Source organism: Sprattus sprattus (assembly GCF_963457725.1).
Source record: "Sprattus sprattus genome assembly, chromosome: 18".
Lineage (NCBI taxonomy): Eukaryota > Metazoa > Chordata > Actinopteri > Clupeiformes > Clupeidae > Sprattus > Sprattus sprattus.
In genome coordinates this window covers 5,543,096-5,559,567 of record NC_137916.1, presented here as the reverse complement: position 1 = coordinate 5,559,567, position 16,472 = coordinate 5,543,096, and the positions used below count along the sequence as shown (strand labels likewise).

General features: G+C 40.0%; 1 protein-coding gene across 2 annotated transcripts in view; it reads left to right on the top strand.

Annotated features, from left to right (window-relative positions):
* Positions 1–7,838: 7,838 nt before the first annotated feature.
* Positions 7,839–16,472, top strand: part of LOC308379280 (uncharacterized protein) — a 70,444-nt gene continuing 61,810 nt past the window's right edge. For both annotated transcript variants that reach the window (XM_080856359.1, XM_080856358.1), the window contains exons 1-2: positions 7,839–7,915; positions 8,185–8,244. In XM_080856359.1, coding sequence (XP_080712485.1) covers positions 7,844–7,915; positions 8,185–8,244 — 132 coding nt within the window. In that variant the 5' untranslated portion in view covers positions 7,839–7,843. The remainder of the gene's footprint in view (positions 7,916–8,184; positions 8,245–16,472) is intronic.

Sequence of the window (16,472 nt, the reverse complement as noted above, 5' to 3'; positions counted from 1 at the left end):
GGGTTCGGCGTTTGACAGAAAGATAGCCATACCCCATACCCATTGTGAAGTATGGTGGCCGGTCTTTGATGTTGGGCTGTTTTTCTTCCAAAGGCCCTTGACACCTTGTTAGGATACCTGGTATCATGGACTCCATCAAATACCAGCAGATATTAAATGAAAACCTAACAGCCCCCTCTAGGAAGCTTAAAATGGGCCGTGGTTGGACCTTCCAGCAGGACAATGATCCGAAGCCCACTACAAAATCAACACAAAAATGGTTCACCGACAACAGAATAAAGGTTTTGCCATGGCCATCGCAATCCCCAGACCTAAACCCCACAGAAAATGTGTGGGAAGAGCTGAAGCCAAATCTACAAGTGTTGACCTCAGAATCTGAAGGATCTGGAGAGGTACTGTATGTAAAAATGGTCTCAGATCCCATGAAATTGTGTTCACCAACCTCATCACGCATTAAAGGAGAAGACTCAGAGCTGTTATCTTGGCAAAGGGAAGCTGCTCAAAGCATTACATTAAGGGGTGCCAATAATTGTGGCACACCTGTTTTGGAGAAGAATATTTAATTAACGTAAAAAAAAAAAAATCTTTCAATATTTTGAGTGAAAGACCAAGAGGCTAAACAGCAGACATATTTTTTCATAGCCTGTTTTGGTAACATTCACTAGGGGTGCCGATATTTGTGGAGGGCACTGTAGCAGATTTAAGTCTGTATATCCTACTTAAGTACCAAAAGTAAAAGTATAAACTGTCTTATGATTTAGACGAATAATTGTTGAGATTAGTAATGATATTTCATTAAGGTCAACAAAAGATGAAACAATAGTTCTGACCTGTATTAAGTTATGATTTCTAATAACATAAATTCACATTAAACATAATTTACAGCATATGCATTAATTACTTTGGCAAGTTAGCTGTGATATAAGCGGGATAATGCACTGGGACCAAGTGAGTTATGGAAAATAACGGCACTTCAGGGAGGTAAACGGTAGCATCCCCCTGACGTACGGTAATTTTCTCATAACTGACTTGCTCCCAGTGCATTATTCCTTACATAGGTTACGTCAATGTATGGAAAATGTAGTGGATCGGTATTAAGCAAAAAGTATGTATAAAAAAAACAATCAAGTGAGGTACAGATACTCAGACACAGTGGCGTTTCTACACTGCCCCACCTGGTGTCACTGTTGAGCAGAAAGCTCAAAACATTCGTACTTCGCGGCAAACTATATATATATTTATATGCAAAGTAGCGTAAATATTTGTGTGAATAACCTTGACTCACAAGCATTATAGTCTTGTTTTGGAGTAATGAGAAGATGTGCGAGGGCGACCCCAGCCTACAAAGACACTACGATTCTGTGAGGCTAACCTTTTTTTTTTTTTAGAGCTGATGGAAAAGTGTTGTTCATTTAGCAGCATGTTTTGTTGCTGTTATCTGTTTCAGTTGTGCCTTTTGCTTCATAGTGTATGCTTCACGTGTGCCCAAGCTTAATACATTATTCAAGTTAGTTGAGCTATGTGTCTGTCTTATCTTTTAAATGTGTTGCAATCATTTTACTTTAAAGGCACCCAGTGCAACTTTATGTAAACATTCAATGAAAAATAAACATTCAATTTCTAGTCTTTTTTACACGTAGTAAGTTTCAATAACTCCATACCATTACATATCGACATTCAAGGAGCAAAGATGAGACGTCGTTGTGTGGTGAGAACTGATAGAAAATCGTAAACAACAACAATCGCCGGTGGGGAGAAGCCATTTTTCCATTTACTGGAAGCCTGCTTTATTTATTGTAGGTTACAAAAAATAAAGATTGTTGTTGTTATCGATTTTCTATCAGTTCTCACCACACAACGACGTCTCATCTTTGCTGCTTGAATGTCGGTATGTAATGGTATTGAGTTATTGAAACTTACTACGTGTAAAAAAGACTAGAAATTGAATGTTTATTTTTAAGCCTCGAAAGTTGCACTGGGTGCCTTTAATGCTGTATTATAGGCAACATCTTTGTGTCGCGATGAGCGTTAAAGCATGTGAAATGCTAGCACTCAAAATGTAGACCATAGTTCATCTTACTGGTCTATATAGGCCTACTGCTTATAATAATCAGCTACCTCTATTATTAAGACAATAACATGACGTCAAACTAAATTGCCCCACCAGAAATGTCAGGCTAAAATCGCCACTGCTCAGACATAATTCTTGAGTACAGTTTAAAAAAAATAAAGTATTTCTACTCAAGGACCAATACACCCCTGTGGATAGGATATGGTTTGTGTTCTGCGGGGTGGGGATAGGTGGGCACCAGATAGTCATGAAGTCTTAATACGGGCATGCATAAGGGGGCTTTGCAAAACAAAACCAGCTCGCTCGTAATGGGGCGCGGCTTTGGCGTCAACGTGCCATAGATTCAGGAAATGTTGAAGCAGCCTCAGTGGAGAAATTCTCAATCTCAGGTCATAGGCTAGTCAGTCTTGATTTAAAACAGTGGCTCAAAGGCGCTCGGTATGGTGAGTGTTGAAAGTAAACGTCATTTTGATCATATTTTGCATGTCTGCTTGGTATTTGTGTGATTATAGATTCTAATTTAACACAGTGGAATATGTAAGGGATCGTGTAAAGTGCACCGGTCCCGGCGGTGGAAAATATTAAGAAATACCAGACCTCCGAACGTTGTGGTAGCCCATTCAATGGCATGCGACTCTTTCGTCCTGAAAGGACTATACATTTCCCCCTACTAATTATACGGCTCTTCAGAATGTTGCCAAAAAAGCTCCATTGATTAAATATATGGAAGAGTTTAATAAAGCTAACGGTCCAGTATCAGTATGTCAACTCGGTCTATAGAGTTCAACAAACGGACGCGGAACGACAATTCCTCACTATACTGCATTTCAGAATCTTGTTCTATATGGAGCTTTATTCCTATCTTTATTCGTAAGCGTGTTCTTTCAGTTTGCAAGCATGAAACCCTGCCCTCGCACTCAAAAAAACAGTCTTTGCACACAAAATGTGCTCTGCTTACGCTCAAACTGTGTGCTTGCACTAAAAAAACCTAGTCTTTGCGAGCAAAATGTGCTGTGCTTACGCTCAAACTGTGTGCTCGCACTCAGATACACCGTTGCGCGCACACATTTCCTGCTCGCACTCATATTTTCCGCGTGCTTGCGAAAAGTCTCCTTGCAGATTTTTCCTGCTTGCGGATTTTTTCGTGGGCAACCAATCAGTGGTGGTCCGTCAGGGCCTTCAAGGCCTTCTCTGCTGGCCTAAACATCATCAGAAAATAAATGTAATAAATACATTTAATTTTAATATTTTCTTTTCATAAATATGTATTCAATTATTCCTCATAGTCCATTATCTTCATTTCATAGCTTCCAGCGTTGTTAATTTATGTTAGAGCTTTCATCCAATCATATTTCAGCTATCATGTGTTGCCACGCTACGAGAAACCTTCCCTGAGAACAGAATTCTTCCCTGAGGCCTTCAGAATTCACATTGAAGGCCCGTGTACATCTGATTGGTTTTCACAACTGGCTGTTTCAGTTCATTTAAGTTGAATGAACTGAAACAGACAGTTGTGACAACCAATCAGATTTCGAGTTGGCGACACTGGGCCTTCTAGAAGGCCCGGAATATTTCTTTCCTCGCGTTGAACGTGACACGTAAACGTCCTTTGATTGGATACTGAGGCAGACCGGTGCAGTGCTTCAGTGCTCAGTTTAGCTGGCTAATGCGAAAACGGAAAATGACGTACATCGGTTTCAATGCTTATTATGCTAGTTGTTTCAATTGGTAAGACTAAATATAATAACATACCAACTCAAATAAACTAGTTTACACCAACTTGATAATTCCAGTTTTTGATACAATTACAACGCCATTTTCAAGACGGAACTTTCAAGAAAAACTGGATATCGTGAGGATGGGAAGTTTAATGAAACTGCTTTGCAGGTGGGACAATGCGATGTTTAGTGGACAAACTTGTTTAAGCTCTCATAGGCTACTTTCGGTAGACTTAATAAAACTTTGTAGACTAATCCCTGAAAATCGCCTTTTATTTTTAAGTTGTGACAGTAATATCCAAGCGATCATATAACTGAGAGTTTACTACTCTCAATGTATTGTAAATACGGGTGTATTGATTTTAAATGCTCCGGAAATATTAATAAAGTCTGTTGTACTCGACTATGTTAAGGTGATGCAATGCTCACTTATACTGCCTTTCTGTATAAATATAATGGTTCGAGAGCCATGGCGTCATAATGATAGTATTAGGAGGTGGATTCACTCAGTTTAACATCGTGTAGGACATCGCTGAAGGCCCAGTCGTGAAATGCACGGACCGCCACTGCAACCAATAGAATGCCAGATGTAGTGTTGACCAATGAAATGCTCGCTCGCCTGGTTGATGGTGCGTTCGCTTTAGTTCAGGACTGGTGCATTCCAGTCCCAATCCAAACTAGTAGGAGATCGCACTTATCCAACCTCATTATCCCCGTGCCCACTTCAAGGCGTTCCAAACCGTTGAAGTGGGAGGTTTGTAAAAAAAAAAATGGACGTGAATGAAAATCTAATAGGCGCTTAAGTGAATCATTGATACATTATGTATTACATACCGGTAATTCAGCTGCTCTTATCGGTTGCCAAGCTACGAATCTAACGACTGAAACCATTTTGGACACCATTCTTGGTGACAAAATTATATTTTTAATGATTCTTTGTAAATACTCTGTTTAAAATAACCATACACAGAGAGAACTGGAGATTATCGGCAAATCCGTGACATTTTACCGGTCACAAACCGGGAGTCGCTGGGCGCCGCCATTATCATCCGACTTCGATTTGTTGATGTGGGAGTAGTGCGAGTCCCTCCGATTTCGCAAGTTGGAGCTCCCACTTCGAGTGGCGTTCCAGAGCAAATTTCGTAGTAGGAGGTTGGATAAGTGTGACATCCTACTAGTTTGGATTGGGACTGGAATGCACCATACTCTGTAACCCATTCATAGATCCCAAGTGACGTCACTGTGTCTAAGCCCCGCCATCTTTGTGACCGAAAGTCTAGCTGAGCGCCATTCACAACATAGACAAAGTCGGTCCAAACCCACAGAAAGTTAAAAATGCCCGGCATATGTTCTGCAGATGGATGCGACACCAGTCGCGAAAATAACCCAAATGAGCAATTTAATTGTACACTAAAAGATTTAGATCGGCGGAATAAATCGTTAGCTATAAATGGTTGGCTGCAAATTAGAAGAGACAAGTAGCAACAGCTAACTCCCGATTGTACAATCAACACTTTGTATTTTCCTGCACCACTATCCATGGAGATGTTGATTTTGTGTTCAGAGCCTGGGAGTGACTGACATGTTAAGTGAAATGCAGCACGTTACTACAATCGTGAACAATTGCTGTGCCTTATCAGAGCTAAACTCTCCTGACTAAGCTAGTGTGCTAACAGTTAGCATGCTGCTAGCGAACTTTTCTAAAGACTTTAGCTACACCTAGTTAGCCCACATTGACACTCTTACCCACCACCAGTGGTGGAATGTAACGAAGTATTTTTACTTCGTTACTGTACTTCGTTACATTTTTAAGTATCTGTACTTTACTTAAGTAAAAATAATAGAGCATACTTTTTACTTTTACTTCGTTACATTTTGCAGCTATTATCTATACTTTTACTCCGCTACATTTCTACAATATGTGTCGTTATTCGTTACATTTTATGAACACAGTTTCGCCAAAATTTTGCCTACACGAAAATATGGATTGCGTTGCTTTAGGACGTTTCAACCAATCAGGTGGCTCTATCAGCTCCAATGACAGCAGAGTGTGTAGTTGGCAGCAGCACTACGGTAGGCTTGCCTGTTTTGCTTTAACATTCGTCAAACAGCCTGACTAACAAACAACTTTTCAGCATGGATTCAGAGTCAGCCTCATCTGAGGACATGTTCAAGTTCAGAGGCCCCAAGAATAACTCGTGGAGGTTTCAGTGCGTTTCAGACTTTAAGGGGCAAAATAAAGTTGACGGTTTTTGAGTGCGAGCACACAGTTTGAGCGTAAGCAGAGCACATTTTGCGTGCAAAGACTGGTTTTTTGAGTGCGAGGGCAGGGTTTCATGCTTGCAAACTGAAAGAACACGCTTACGAATAAAGATAGGAATAAAGCTCCATAGTTCTACACCTGTCACGAAATGGACGGACAAGAAGTGTGGTTTATGTAATTTACTCAAGGAGCTTAACACATAACAGCTTATTCATTGCTGAACTGAATATCAACTAACTGACGTGCAGTGCGTGTGACGTATCCTTAACACTCTAATAAGGTCCAAGGCCTTTTAGACTTTTCTAAGTTGTCTGACATGCCTTGATGTTTTTGTACATTTTGCTTAACTGAAAACATTGATGCACAAATGGAATATATGATTCTTTTCTAGAAGACCTCAGCAATAATAGCATGTAAGTAAAAGGAATGTAGTTTAATTTAAATCAAATGTAAACATACCCTTGGAAAAACCTTGTTTCAGAGGTGCTCAGACTTTGTACAAAAACACATTGTAAAGATTTATTCACAAGACTTTTTATTTCTGAGCCTTGTAAACATAGGTGTTGGCTAAACACATGTTAGTTTAGCATTCAGAAAGTATGTCTTGTTTCACCACCACATATTTATAATTTCAGAGTGTCCTGTGCCATTCCTAAATCTGTGCCCCTACAAATGCATATTGATGAGTTGGTGTGAACAAACCTGTGACACCTCTCGCAAAGACAAAGGCCATATCCTAATGGCCCTAGAATGTCTTTGTGGCCCAAAACCCCCGGAGTGAATCTTGCCACACCATGACCCAATGGAGATCACTGAATCACCATTCCCTTATCATATGAATAGCTGTCATTTGCTAATGGGTGGGTCCTTAGCAGCAGAAACCCCACTCAGATACTAGAAAGTGCAACACATCAGTTCTATTCCCCTGACAAAGTGCTTATTTATTTTAAAATTTTGAACTGTATATATTATAAAAGAAAAGGGTTCAATGTTTCCGTGGTTGTTCTTTTTATGTCTCTAAGACGAAAACTCGCGGAGCTTAACATTTTTTTTGACAAAAAAATAAAAATATCCCGGACGAGGGATATAGAGCTTAGACAGTTAAAGTAATGACTGAGACCGTATCAAAATAAAAGCTATGTCTCATCACAACACCTTCTAACAAACATATTCAACGCATACATAGAAGGGATACAGATTTTTGTTTTCCCAGCCTAACAAGTTTTGTGTTGTCAGTGTGTCAATGTGGCCTCTAGTGGGCAGTAGACCGCATGCCTGAAGGGCTGCGCACGCCAACTTAAATTTAAAATCTTGAAAACGATCAGATTTCGCAATGTACCTCCCATATTTAAGCCTATTCATTTTTTCCCACCCTGTCCCCCTTTCCCTTCTGGCTGAGAGCGTATACAATAAAAATGGTAAACTGCTGAGACAGTGGCCCTTTTGTGGGGTTGACCACAAAACTACAATGAATCACATGAGGAGTAAGTCAGCAATAAACCATAAAGTTATGATATGACTGCTTTTGCTACAACGATTGATCATAATTTACTGTCACGCATGTCTCCCCCCTACTATGGTTGATAAATAATACATTTATAATTAATACAATAAAAGAATACCGACTATGATCCAGCTCTTCTTTCGGAAAGAGGCTGGCTGAACTGGATTGATCAGAAGATCAGATTGAATGATATGAAGTCATCATCAGATTGATATTGATACAGTATGTTTTAAAACTCTTCACTGAATCCCATGCGTTTCTCTCTGTGTAAGGTATTTCATGAGGAGATGATTGTTGATTTACATGTGTCACATCACGTGATGAGTGGGAAATCATCCACCATAAAAACACTGCTAATTGTGAGTAGATTGCCAAATTGTTGAACATTTCTGATGCTTAGCCGACAGTCTCATAAAGTGTAACGCTATTTATCTGTAGCAATATCATGTTTATCAGGTTCTGCAACTGTATGCCACACAATCCAAACTTGTTTTTCTTTTTGTTTCACTTCATTATAACTTATATTATACATTATGTTGTTATTCTTTTTTATTATATTTATCTTTTTGACATGCACTGTCTAATATAGTGTTTTGGGGTGTTAATGTATTGATAATATGTTGCACAGATAATACTACATTGTCGATTTGTAGACAACTGTCCGTATAGGAGAATCATCATGGAGTGGGTAAGCTTTTATGTTCTGATAAAGGTGCTGTTACAAAAAATGAAATTCAGCAGTGGACACTGTAAAATAAAAAATGAAATTCAGCAGTGGACACTGTAAAATAAATGTAATGACGTTAAAGGTGCTGTCCTTGATTATAATCCATTACACTTCTCATCACCAAAAATGTCCAGATGTTTCTCTAGCTGTCCGTGCATGCCGTGCATGATTTGGCATGATTGGCTTTAAATAATTATTTATTTTTTTGGTGATGACATTAAGTAAGGGATAAGGGATAAAGTAAGGGATAATGTATTGTCCGGAGGTCAAAATAATTCCCTTCAGGACGAAACAACACCCTCCGCTGTGCATCGGGGTGTTGTTCGCCCCGTCGGGAATTATTTTTGGAGAATGACCGACGGACAATACATTATCCTGCTTATTATATGGTTACTTGCCAAAAATGATAGAAGACATTCCTCCAACATACCTCTTTTTAAAGATTTAGTTGCCGTTTCATGAGTCCCGTTTAGAAATAAATAGTTCTTCAAGCAACTAGAACTTTGAAGTTTCAGGTGTTGCATAGCAACCCATTACTTGCTGACTTCAAATTACCATGAGTCTGTTACGTTAAAATGACTGGACTTCTTGCGGAATGATATGGAAGAAGTGAATTAGAAGCACAAAACCCGTTGCCAATGACAGCGGTCATTATCTTTTCGCAGCGGTCTGTTAGCAGGAATTAATGTAGGGTATGACGTAGGGATGGCCCATTCAAATCAACGGTAGTTTTTGGAACATTCTGAAGAGCTGTATAGTAAATTAAACTATTGTTTCTCACATGGACACGTTATTTATAACTCTAAAATGCTACATATGTGCGTGCATTCTGGTTTGTTTGTTTTCTCCCCCTTCAAAAAACAATGCAATAGCATATCATTAACGCTACAAACCCTGGGGATCTCGCAGAGGCTGTTGCGCTGGTTTACTCACTCTGCCAAGTAAGCAGTGGTTAAATTGGGCCGGGGCTGTCCGGGGCGGAGCCCCGGCACATAAGCTGCCGGGTCTGGAGTTCTGCAAAGCAGATCTGCTCAGCAGCTCCAGCCGATTTTGGCAGTCTGCCTAGTCCATTCACGAGCAATGTTGTCCTACTCATTTACAACTTTTCCATTGCTATTGCATTGCCAAATCTATGTTGTTTTAAAACACAAATCTAAATAATGGTAGGGAAAGGCTGGCCTAGACATCTGGAGCAAGTTTGAGAAGTAGGCATATCGCGCACGAAACTTGCGCAGCAGCTCCTCCTTCGCGATCAGACACACAACGTCAATCGGTCATCATCAGACATATCGAAGTAGACAGGTGAATGGCGAGGTAAGAGAAACACAATTAAAGGGGCACGGTATTTTGAAAGAGGTCGATCATCACCAATAGGCTAATATCATTAAATATGGGCTTGCATTTTCATTAAGCAGGATTATTAACCTTAGACATGCAGGGATAGCCTGCTGTGTCAACTCGCAAGCGCTAGTTAAAAAGAACAATGCTGCTAATTCTAAATGATTTAGCAATTAGTCTATGCGATCTCCGAATCACATTTCTCATTCCTAGCTGGATGAATTTCAAACGTATTTGTATCTATGAATCAGCTCTTAATGTGACCTCATCAAACACACTCAAAATCTACAGAGTACATATTAAGCAACATATAAAAAATGCTGGAGTTGTTGGCTGCTTGCTTCACTGCTTGTGGATGGTTGCTCATCATCTGAATCTTCCTCCTGGCTATGCATTGGTCCTTAAACATACACTACTCACAAAAAGTTAGGGATATCGGGCTTTTGGGTGAGTAGTGTATTTTAGCATTGACCCTGTGAATATTTTTTTTAAATAAAAAAAATGTGATTAGAGAAAAGTAACCTACTAAAAAATACTTTCCATTTCCCACCACTTGTTTGTCATGTCATCCATTCATATGGATGTGAATCAATCAATACTAATACAACTTTAACGGTGATGTGTTTTTTGTTTAATTTGGCAATTTATTTACTGCATAATCCACAAAAGATTTGTGAAATTTGCCCCTCTGGATCAGAGCCCCCCCACATAGAAAATCCCAATTTAACCCCTGCAAGTAAGGTTTCTTCAACACCATCCATGATTATAGCCAAGGAGTTTAGCTCAAAGTAAATGATGCAAGGAGTGAAATTGTAAGTAAAGGGAGTTACAAAATGTGGCTATCTGTAGTTGTCAACGATTGTTAACTGCTTAAATTTAGGTTTACTTGAGGTAAATGGAAGGGAATATTGTAGTGGGCTATGTTAACACTAAGCTAGCTAGCTAGCCAGCTATTTTGTTAGAAACTGTCGCAGTGAGTGTGAACGAGCAAATTCGAAATACAAGAAATAACTATCGACACCTCTCTATTCTTTGCATTAATATATCTTTGTAGTTTTTCGAAAAACAGTAATATCAGTCCCTATAGAATGTTGTTGTTTATAATCAGTTACTGCTAGTGAATCCTTGTTTGTCTTGATTATAGTGAATGCATTGGGTGCCTTCCATTTCAGCCCATCATACAATATTTATCACTTGATAATTAAGATGTACTTGAATTGTTTTTTTAAATATTTTTTTCATGTTTTTTCCCCCCATTGAATGGTATATTTGACTGAACTAGTTCATCTTTATGTTAGTGATAGTATGGAATCAGATCAATGCCATAAATATTTTGTATCTGTGTGACAGAGCTAATTCTGCGCCGTCACAAATAGTGAGAGGCGCTGGAGATATTGTCGGGGCTAAATGAATGTGCAGTGGGTTGAAGGTAAATGCGTGCGGAACTGTAGGACCAACGTGAACCCAATTCGCGGGTGAACCGGCATGGCGCCCTGCTGGGTGAGCCTGAGAGAAGGATCACGTATGGACTACCAAACTGAAAGGACATTTAAATCGCGGAGCTCACCTGCAGCATATCCAGTTCCTAACCGAAGCAGAGCACATCTGAAACAACGTCTTTATTCACGCACTCGCGCCAAACACTGGACTGGTCCAACTAAGACGGGTGATTTCCGTTTGGAAATACTAACATTTTATCTGGCTGCCAAAAGTCTATTAAGTATAGTTATCTCCCTCTGGAACAAAATACTGTTTTCTGATTGGCTAATGGGGTGTACATTAACTTCGTATAGACGGACACCTTGGACGTAGTCCCAGTAGAAAAGTTAAATCGCCGTTCCATATCAATGCTCTTGAATGGTTACCATTGACAACCAACGTAACGTTTATTTTTTGACAGCTAGGATAAATCGAACCAAGATGGCGGCGTGTTGGGATAAGTTAGTGGGAAATGTTTTATGTGAATTAAGCTATCTACACGACTTTTTATATGTCTAAATTGACTCGGTTAGTTGTTTATGTGCTACACGAATGTTGCAGAGTATTGTAAGTCTTAACTGAAAGTCTCGCATATTATTTGTTGGCGGCTGCTAACGCTTAGACCAAAAATTAATTGAAACACATAGTAGCTAGCTAGCCTCACTGCTAATAATATAACGTTGCTCTCACACGCGAGTTAGTGGCGATATCCAAATCAATATATACAAATATTAACAAAGTTGAAAGTGTCCCATTGTAGTTTTTGTTATTTTTTAATGGCAGTCACTGGGCATCGGTGCGAGTCCAGCCTGAAAAACTATTGGACCCCAAGTGTAGTTGAGAGGAAGCGATGGAGTGTAATTTTAACGGCCAGTGGTCCAGCTCACTCGCCTGCTCCTCAACTCCTTGCTGTCGATTGTGAGCCTTCAACCAAAATGACCAAACTTGACCTCCCTGTTGCTCTGTCCAACTTCACCATCAATGGAAACGTGGAGTACTAGTAAAACCTTATGAACCTTATGAACAACACCTGTGTCCGTGTGTCCGTTTACAGAGGAGAGCTCATGAGTGTCACTTTGCAGCAATCTGTCTGTTCCACGCACTACTTTCTCTAAAGGGAGTGTTGCACACTTGAAGAAAGTAACACTCTCAACAGTGTGCTGGGAAAGATTGTCTTCATTTATTAATACATTTCCAAATATTCCAGCTCACTTCACAATCTACGACTGTTTCCTTTTTCTCTCTCGACAATTCTCCACCGGTTAGCTCTTTTTCTTTCCTAACAGTCCTGCAAACTGCATCAACTGTGGTCTAACAGCGCCATCTACAGGCAAAAACATGCAACAGCATCGTAAGTCAATAAAATAAAAGGCCACAAAATCATAAAATGGGACCAAAGAAAAGACAAAATTGGGGGTATGCCACAGGAGCACTAGGCTTCAAATCAATAATTCATCAGGTTATTATGCATATTAAGTCCCCTAAAGATAAAGGAAATTCTTAATCTATCTATAAATCCAGGAATCTCTGTGTGTCTGTCTGTCTGTCTAGGGCGTATCTCCCTGACGGTAGTTACGTTAGTTATGAGATTTCGCATGTAGCTTACGCATGTCATGAACCTGTGCATCCTTGATTTTGAAGATTTTTGAATTTATAGTTTTCGAGATATTTGTATTTTACCGTTTCCCGTAGGAAACAATGGGTTATCGTCTCCCCTCCCGTCGGCACTATGGGTAGTGACGTCACAATCAAACGCGTAGCGTTATTAAACTATCCTGCCTTCACTCAAAGTTCAGAATAGCGTTGGATATGATACAGATATGATACAGGAGGATATGGATATGATACAGGAGGTTCGCATTCAAATTCTTCTTGGCGACGTCTGGAGTAGGCCTGCTCATCTGTAAGTAAAATTAACCTGTTCACGTTAATTGCTGTGAAATTAGCTAGCCTATTGACGTGCATCGAACGTGCACTGTGCACTGAATTCGGGTGGGGATAGTAACGCCATCTCCAGTCAGCGCAAATCTCGCTGTAAATTATGTTGGCCCACGTTGTCATGTTATCCTCCCAGTCCTGCACTGAATTCGGGTGGGGGATAGTAACGCCATCTCCAGTCAGAGTATTTAAACTGTGTTCCCATTGTAAGGACATTTATTAGCTTACGATCTGTCTGAGAGTGGGCTGTCAAAGCTAGCATCATCGAAGTCATACAGTACAGTAGGCTACATACATCTATCTATAAATCCAGGAACTCTGTGTGTCTGTCTGTCTGAGAGTGGGCTGTCAAAGCTAGCATCATCGAAGTCATACAGTACAGTAGGCTACATACATCTATCTATAAATCCAGGAACTCTGTGTGTCTGTCTGTCTAGGGCGTTCCTCACTGACGGTAGTTCCGTTAGTTATGAGATTTCGCATGTAGCTTACGCATGTCATGAACCTGTGCATCCTTGATTTTGAAGATTTTTGAATTTATAGTTTTCGAGATATTTGTATTTTACCGTTTCCCGTAGGAAACAATGGGTTATCGTCTCCCGTCCCGTCGGCACTATGGGTAGTGACGTCACAATCAAACGCGTAGCGTTATTAAACTATCCTGCCTTCACTCAAAGTTCAGAATACCGTTGGATAGAGGAGGTGAGGTCCGCATTCAAATTCTTCTTGGTGAACAGATACAGACTTTTGCTCAGGTAATCTTAAGACAGTGATTGATTTTATCTATTCGTTTATTTTTAAGCTTCTTTATAATCTAAAGACAGTGATTGATTTCGTTTCGTTTATTTTTAAGCTTCTTTATATTACGTTTCAAAGTTGATGCGTATGGGCCTCGCATGGAACCAACTCTCATTACCATGTTAAGTAGTATATTGTAATTTGATGTATTTGTATAAGAGTTAGCTTTCTATTCAATGTTGATGGTAAGCCTAGACCAGTGACCATGCGTTCATGCATCTACTGACGCAATGAGAGGTTTTCAGATGTGTCCCGATGTATCTGTTGTAATTCGTGTGTAGACTTTGTTTTCTCATTATTGCAATATTATAAACCTCAGTCTGCATTTACCCTGGCTGGGAGAGGCTGTCATTTGGAAGATACTGTGTGTGATCGCCTTTGCTCTGTGTTCATTAAACCTGTCAGAGTGTATGAATAAACGGCTGGGTGCCAATCAAAATCACAACGCAAGAGTGGCCGCTACAAATGGTAGCTTATATTGATAAGCCTCGGAGGCTTTCAGATTGTACATTGCTTTCCCATCTGTTGCTATGGAGTCCACGAAATACGCGCAATTCTCGCTGTAAGTTATGCCGGGCCACGTCGTCATGTTATCCTCCCAGTTCTGCACTGAACAACAGCTAGCCTACACCTACGTCTGCTAACACTACAGAATGCATAATTCCTACGGGCACTGCACTAGTAATAATAATAAAAACATTTTTGGATGTTGTAAACGGGAGATAAGCGGAATAATGCACAAGTAAGGGATAACGGCCGACGAGCTGTACAGTTCTACAAAGATAATGGACTTCGCGGAGCAACTCCACTCCGCTGCGTGTCGTGGAGTTCTTTGCCCCGAATCGTCCATTATCTTTGTAGAACTGTACAGCTCGTCGGCCGTTATCCCTTACTTGTGCATGGGAAGATGACAACTATTAAATATTGTATGCATAATACATGTTTAAAACTGAAAGAATGTGTCTGGTTAGATGATTGTTTAAAATATAATGGTTAACTCCTGGGAGGAGGAGTTAGGGTGCATACAACCTGAAACCAAATAATGCCAGGGAGTCTAGCTTTGGCCTCTGAGGTGAGAGGATGCCTGAACTGAATTTCTAAGCTGTTTATTGCTAATCAGTATAAATACTATTTGTTTTGTTTGTGTAACGGTTTGTCCTGGAAAAGTTAGTTCTGTTAAATGTTAAATGTGCGTCTTGTCTGTCACCTGCCGGCAGCCTAATACATCTGCACTTTTTGGATTATCAAAAACTACAATCTCCTGGTAACTGCCTCTGCCACTCAACACATTATTTCACAATCTGTAATATAGATTTTGTATCTGTGAAACCATCTACACTTTCAAAACCTATCTACAGATACAGATTTCAAATACGAAACCTATCTTCACTTTCAAAAACTCTCTACAGATACGGATTTCAGTTACGAATTATGGCAGTGTTTTTACGTCCTTTCTAAAGAACCAATCAGTGCTTTTGGCAGATTTTCTAAAGCGGCAATCAACACATTGTATCCTGTCCTGACTAGCCAATCAGCGCTAGCTTGCTGGGCCCTGGATGGCTCGAATATACCGGGACTGAAACTGGCAACTGCTGGCCTGGGAGAGTTGAGTGAAATGGTGTATGCAGCAGTCACGGAACAGAGACCGAGAAATGGCACAAGTAAGAAGGCCTATATTTGGAGTTAATAAGGTCATTGTAAAACACACAATCACAGTCAGTGGTTTTCACTCCACATTTCGTTCCACCTGTTTCTCAGATCCTTGTCGTTGTATGGAAGATATTATGACCTGCTTTGGTAGCTAACGAAAGCTAACGTTAGCATTTTTGTGACCGATCGCCTATTCACACTTAATGAAGTTAACCATGAACAGTATTCATATGACCCATTATCACGATGAGAACATTTAGCAGACAGACTGCTATTGTCTTGTTCTCCAGACACATACAGAGGTGGTGGTGGGGGTATAACGTTAAGTGCATATGCATCCTCAACAACTGGATAATGACCAACCTGATTTCAAAACCACCTTGCAATGTCATTTTTGTTTCTTTTCATGGCACTTTGGGGTAGCCTATTTGTAACCATTTTCTGAAGTCCTTTAAAACGCTTTATTGTGTATTTTTTGTGGAAGCGAGTTTTTGGCAAAGACACTAGTTAGATCCATGGAAGTTGATGGAACAGATGATCTACTGAACTACCCAGTATATTCGAGCCATCCAGGGCCCAGCAAGCTTGCGCTGATTGGCTAGTCAGTACAGGGTACAATGTGTTGATTGGCGCTTTAGAAAATCTGCCAAAAGCGCTGATTGGCTCTTTAGAAAGAACGTAAAAACACTGTCATAATTCGTAACTGAAATCCCTCCAGGGAAAGATGAAATTTGTTATAGCATGTGTAGACATTTGATTGATAAGGGTATCCAAAAGGTGCTAAATACATTTAATAAAGTCTGGGAGGAAGGAACGATTCCTTCAGCATGGAAGGAGGCAGTTATTGTTCCTATAAGAAAACCGGGAAAAGATGCTAGTAAGCCTGCAAATTATAGACCAATAGCGTTAACCTCTCACTAAGGCAAGTTAATGGAAAGGTTGGTGAAGGGGACACTTGTGCATTTTATTGAGGAAAAGGGGTTGAT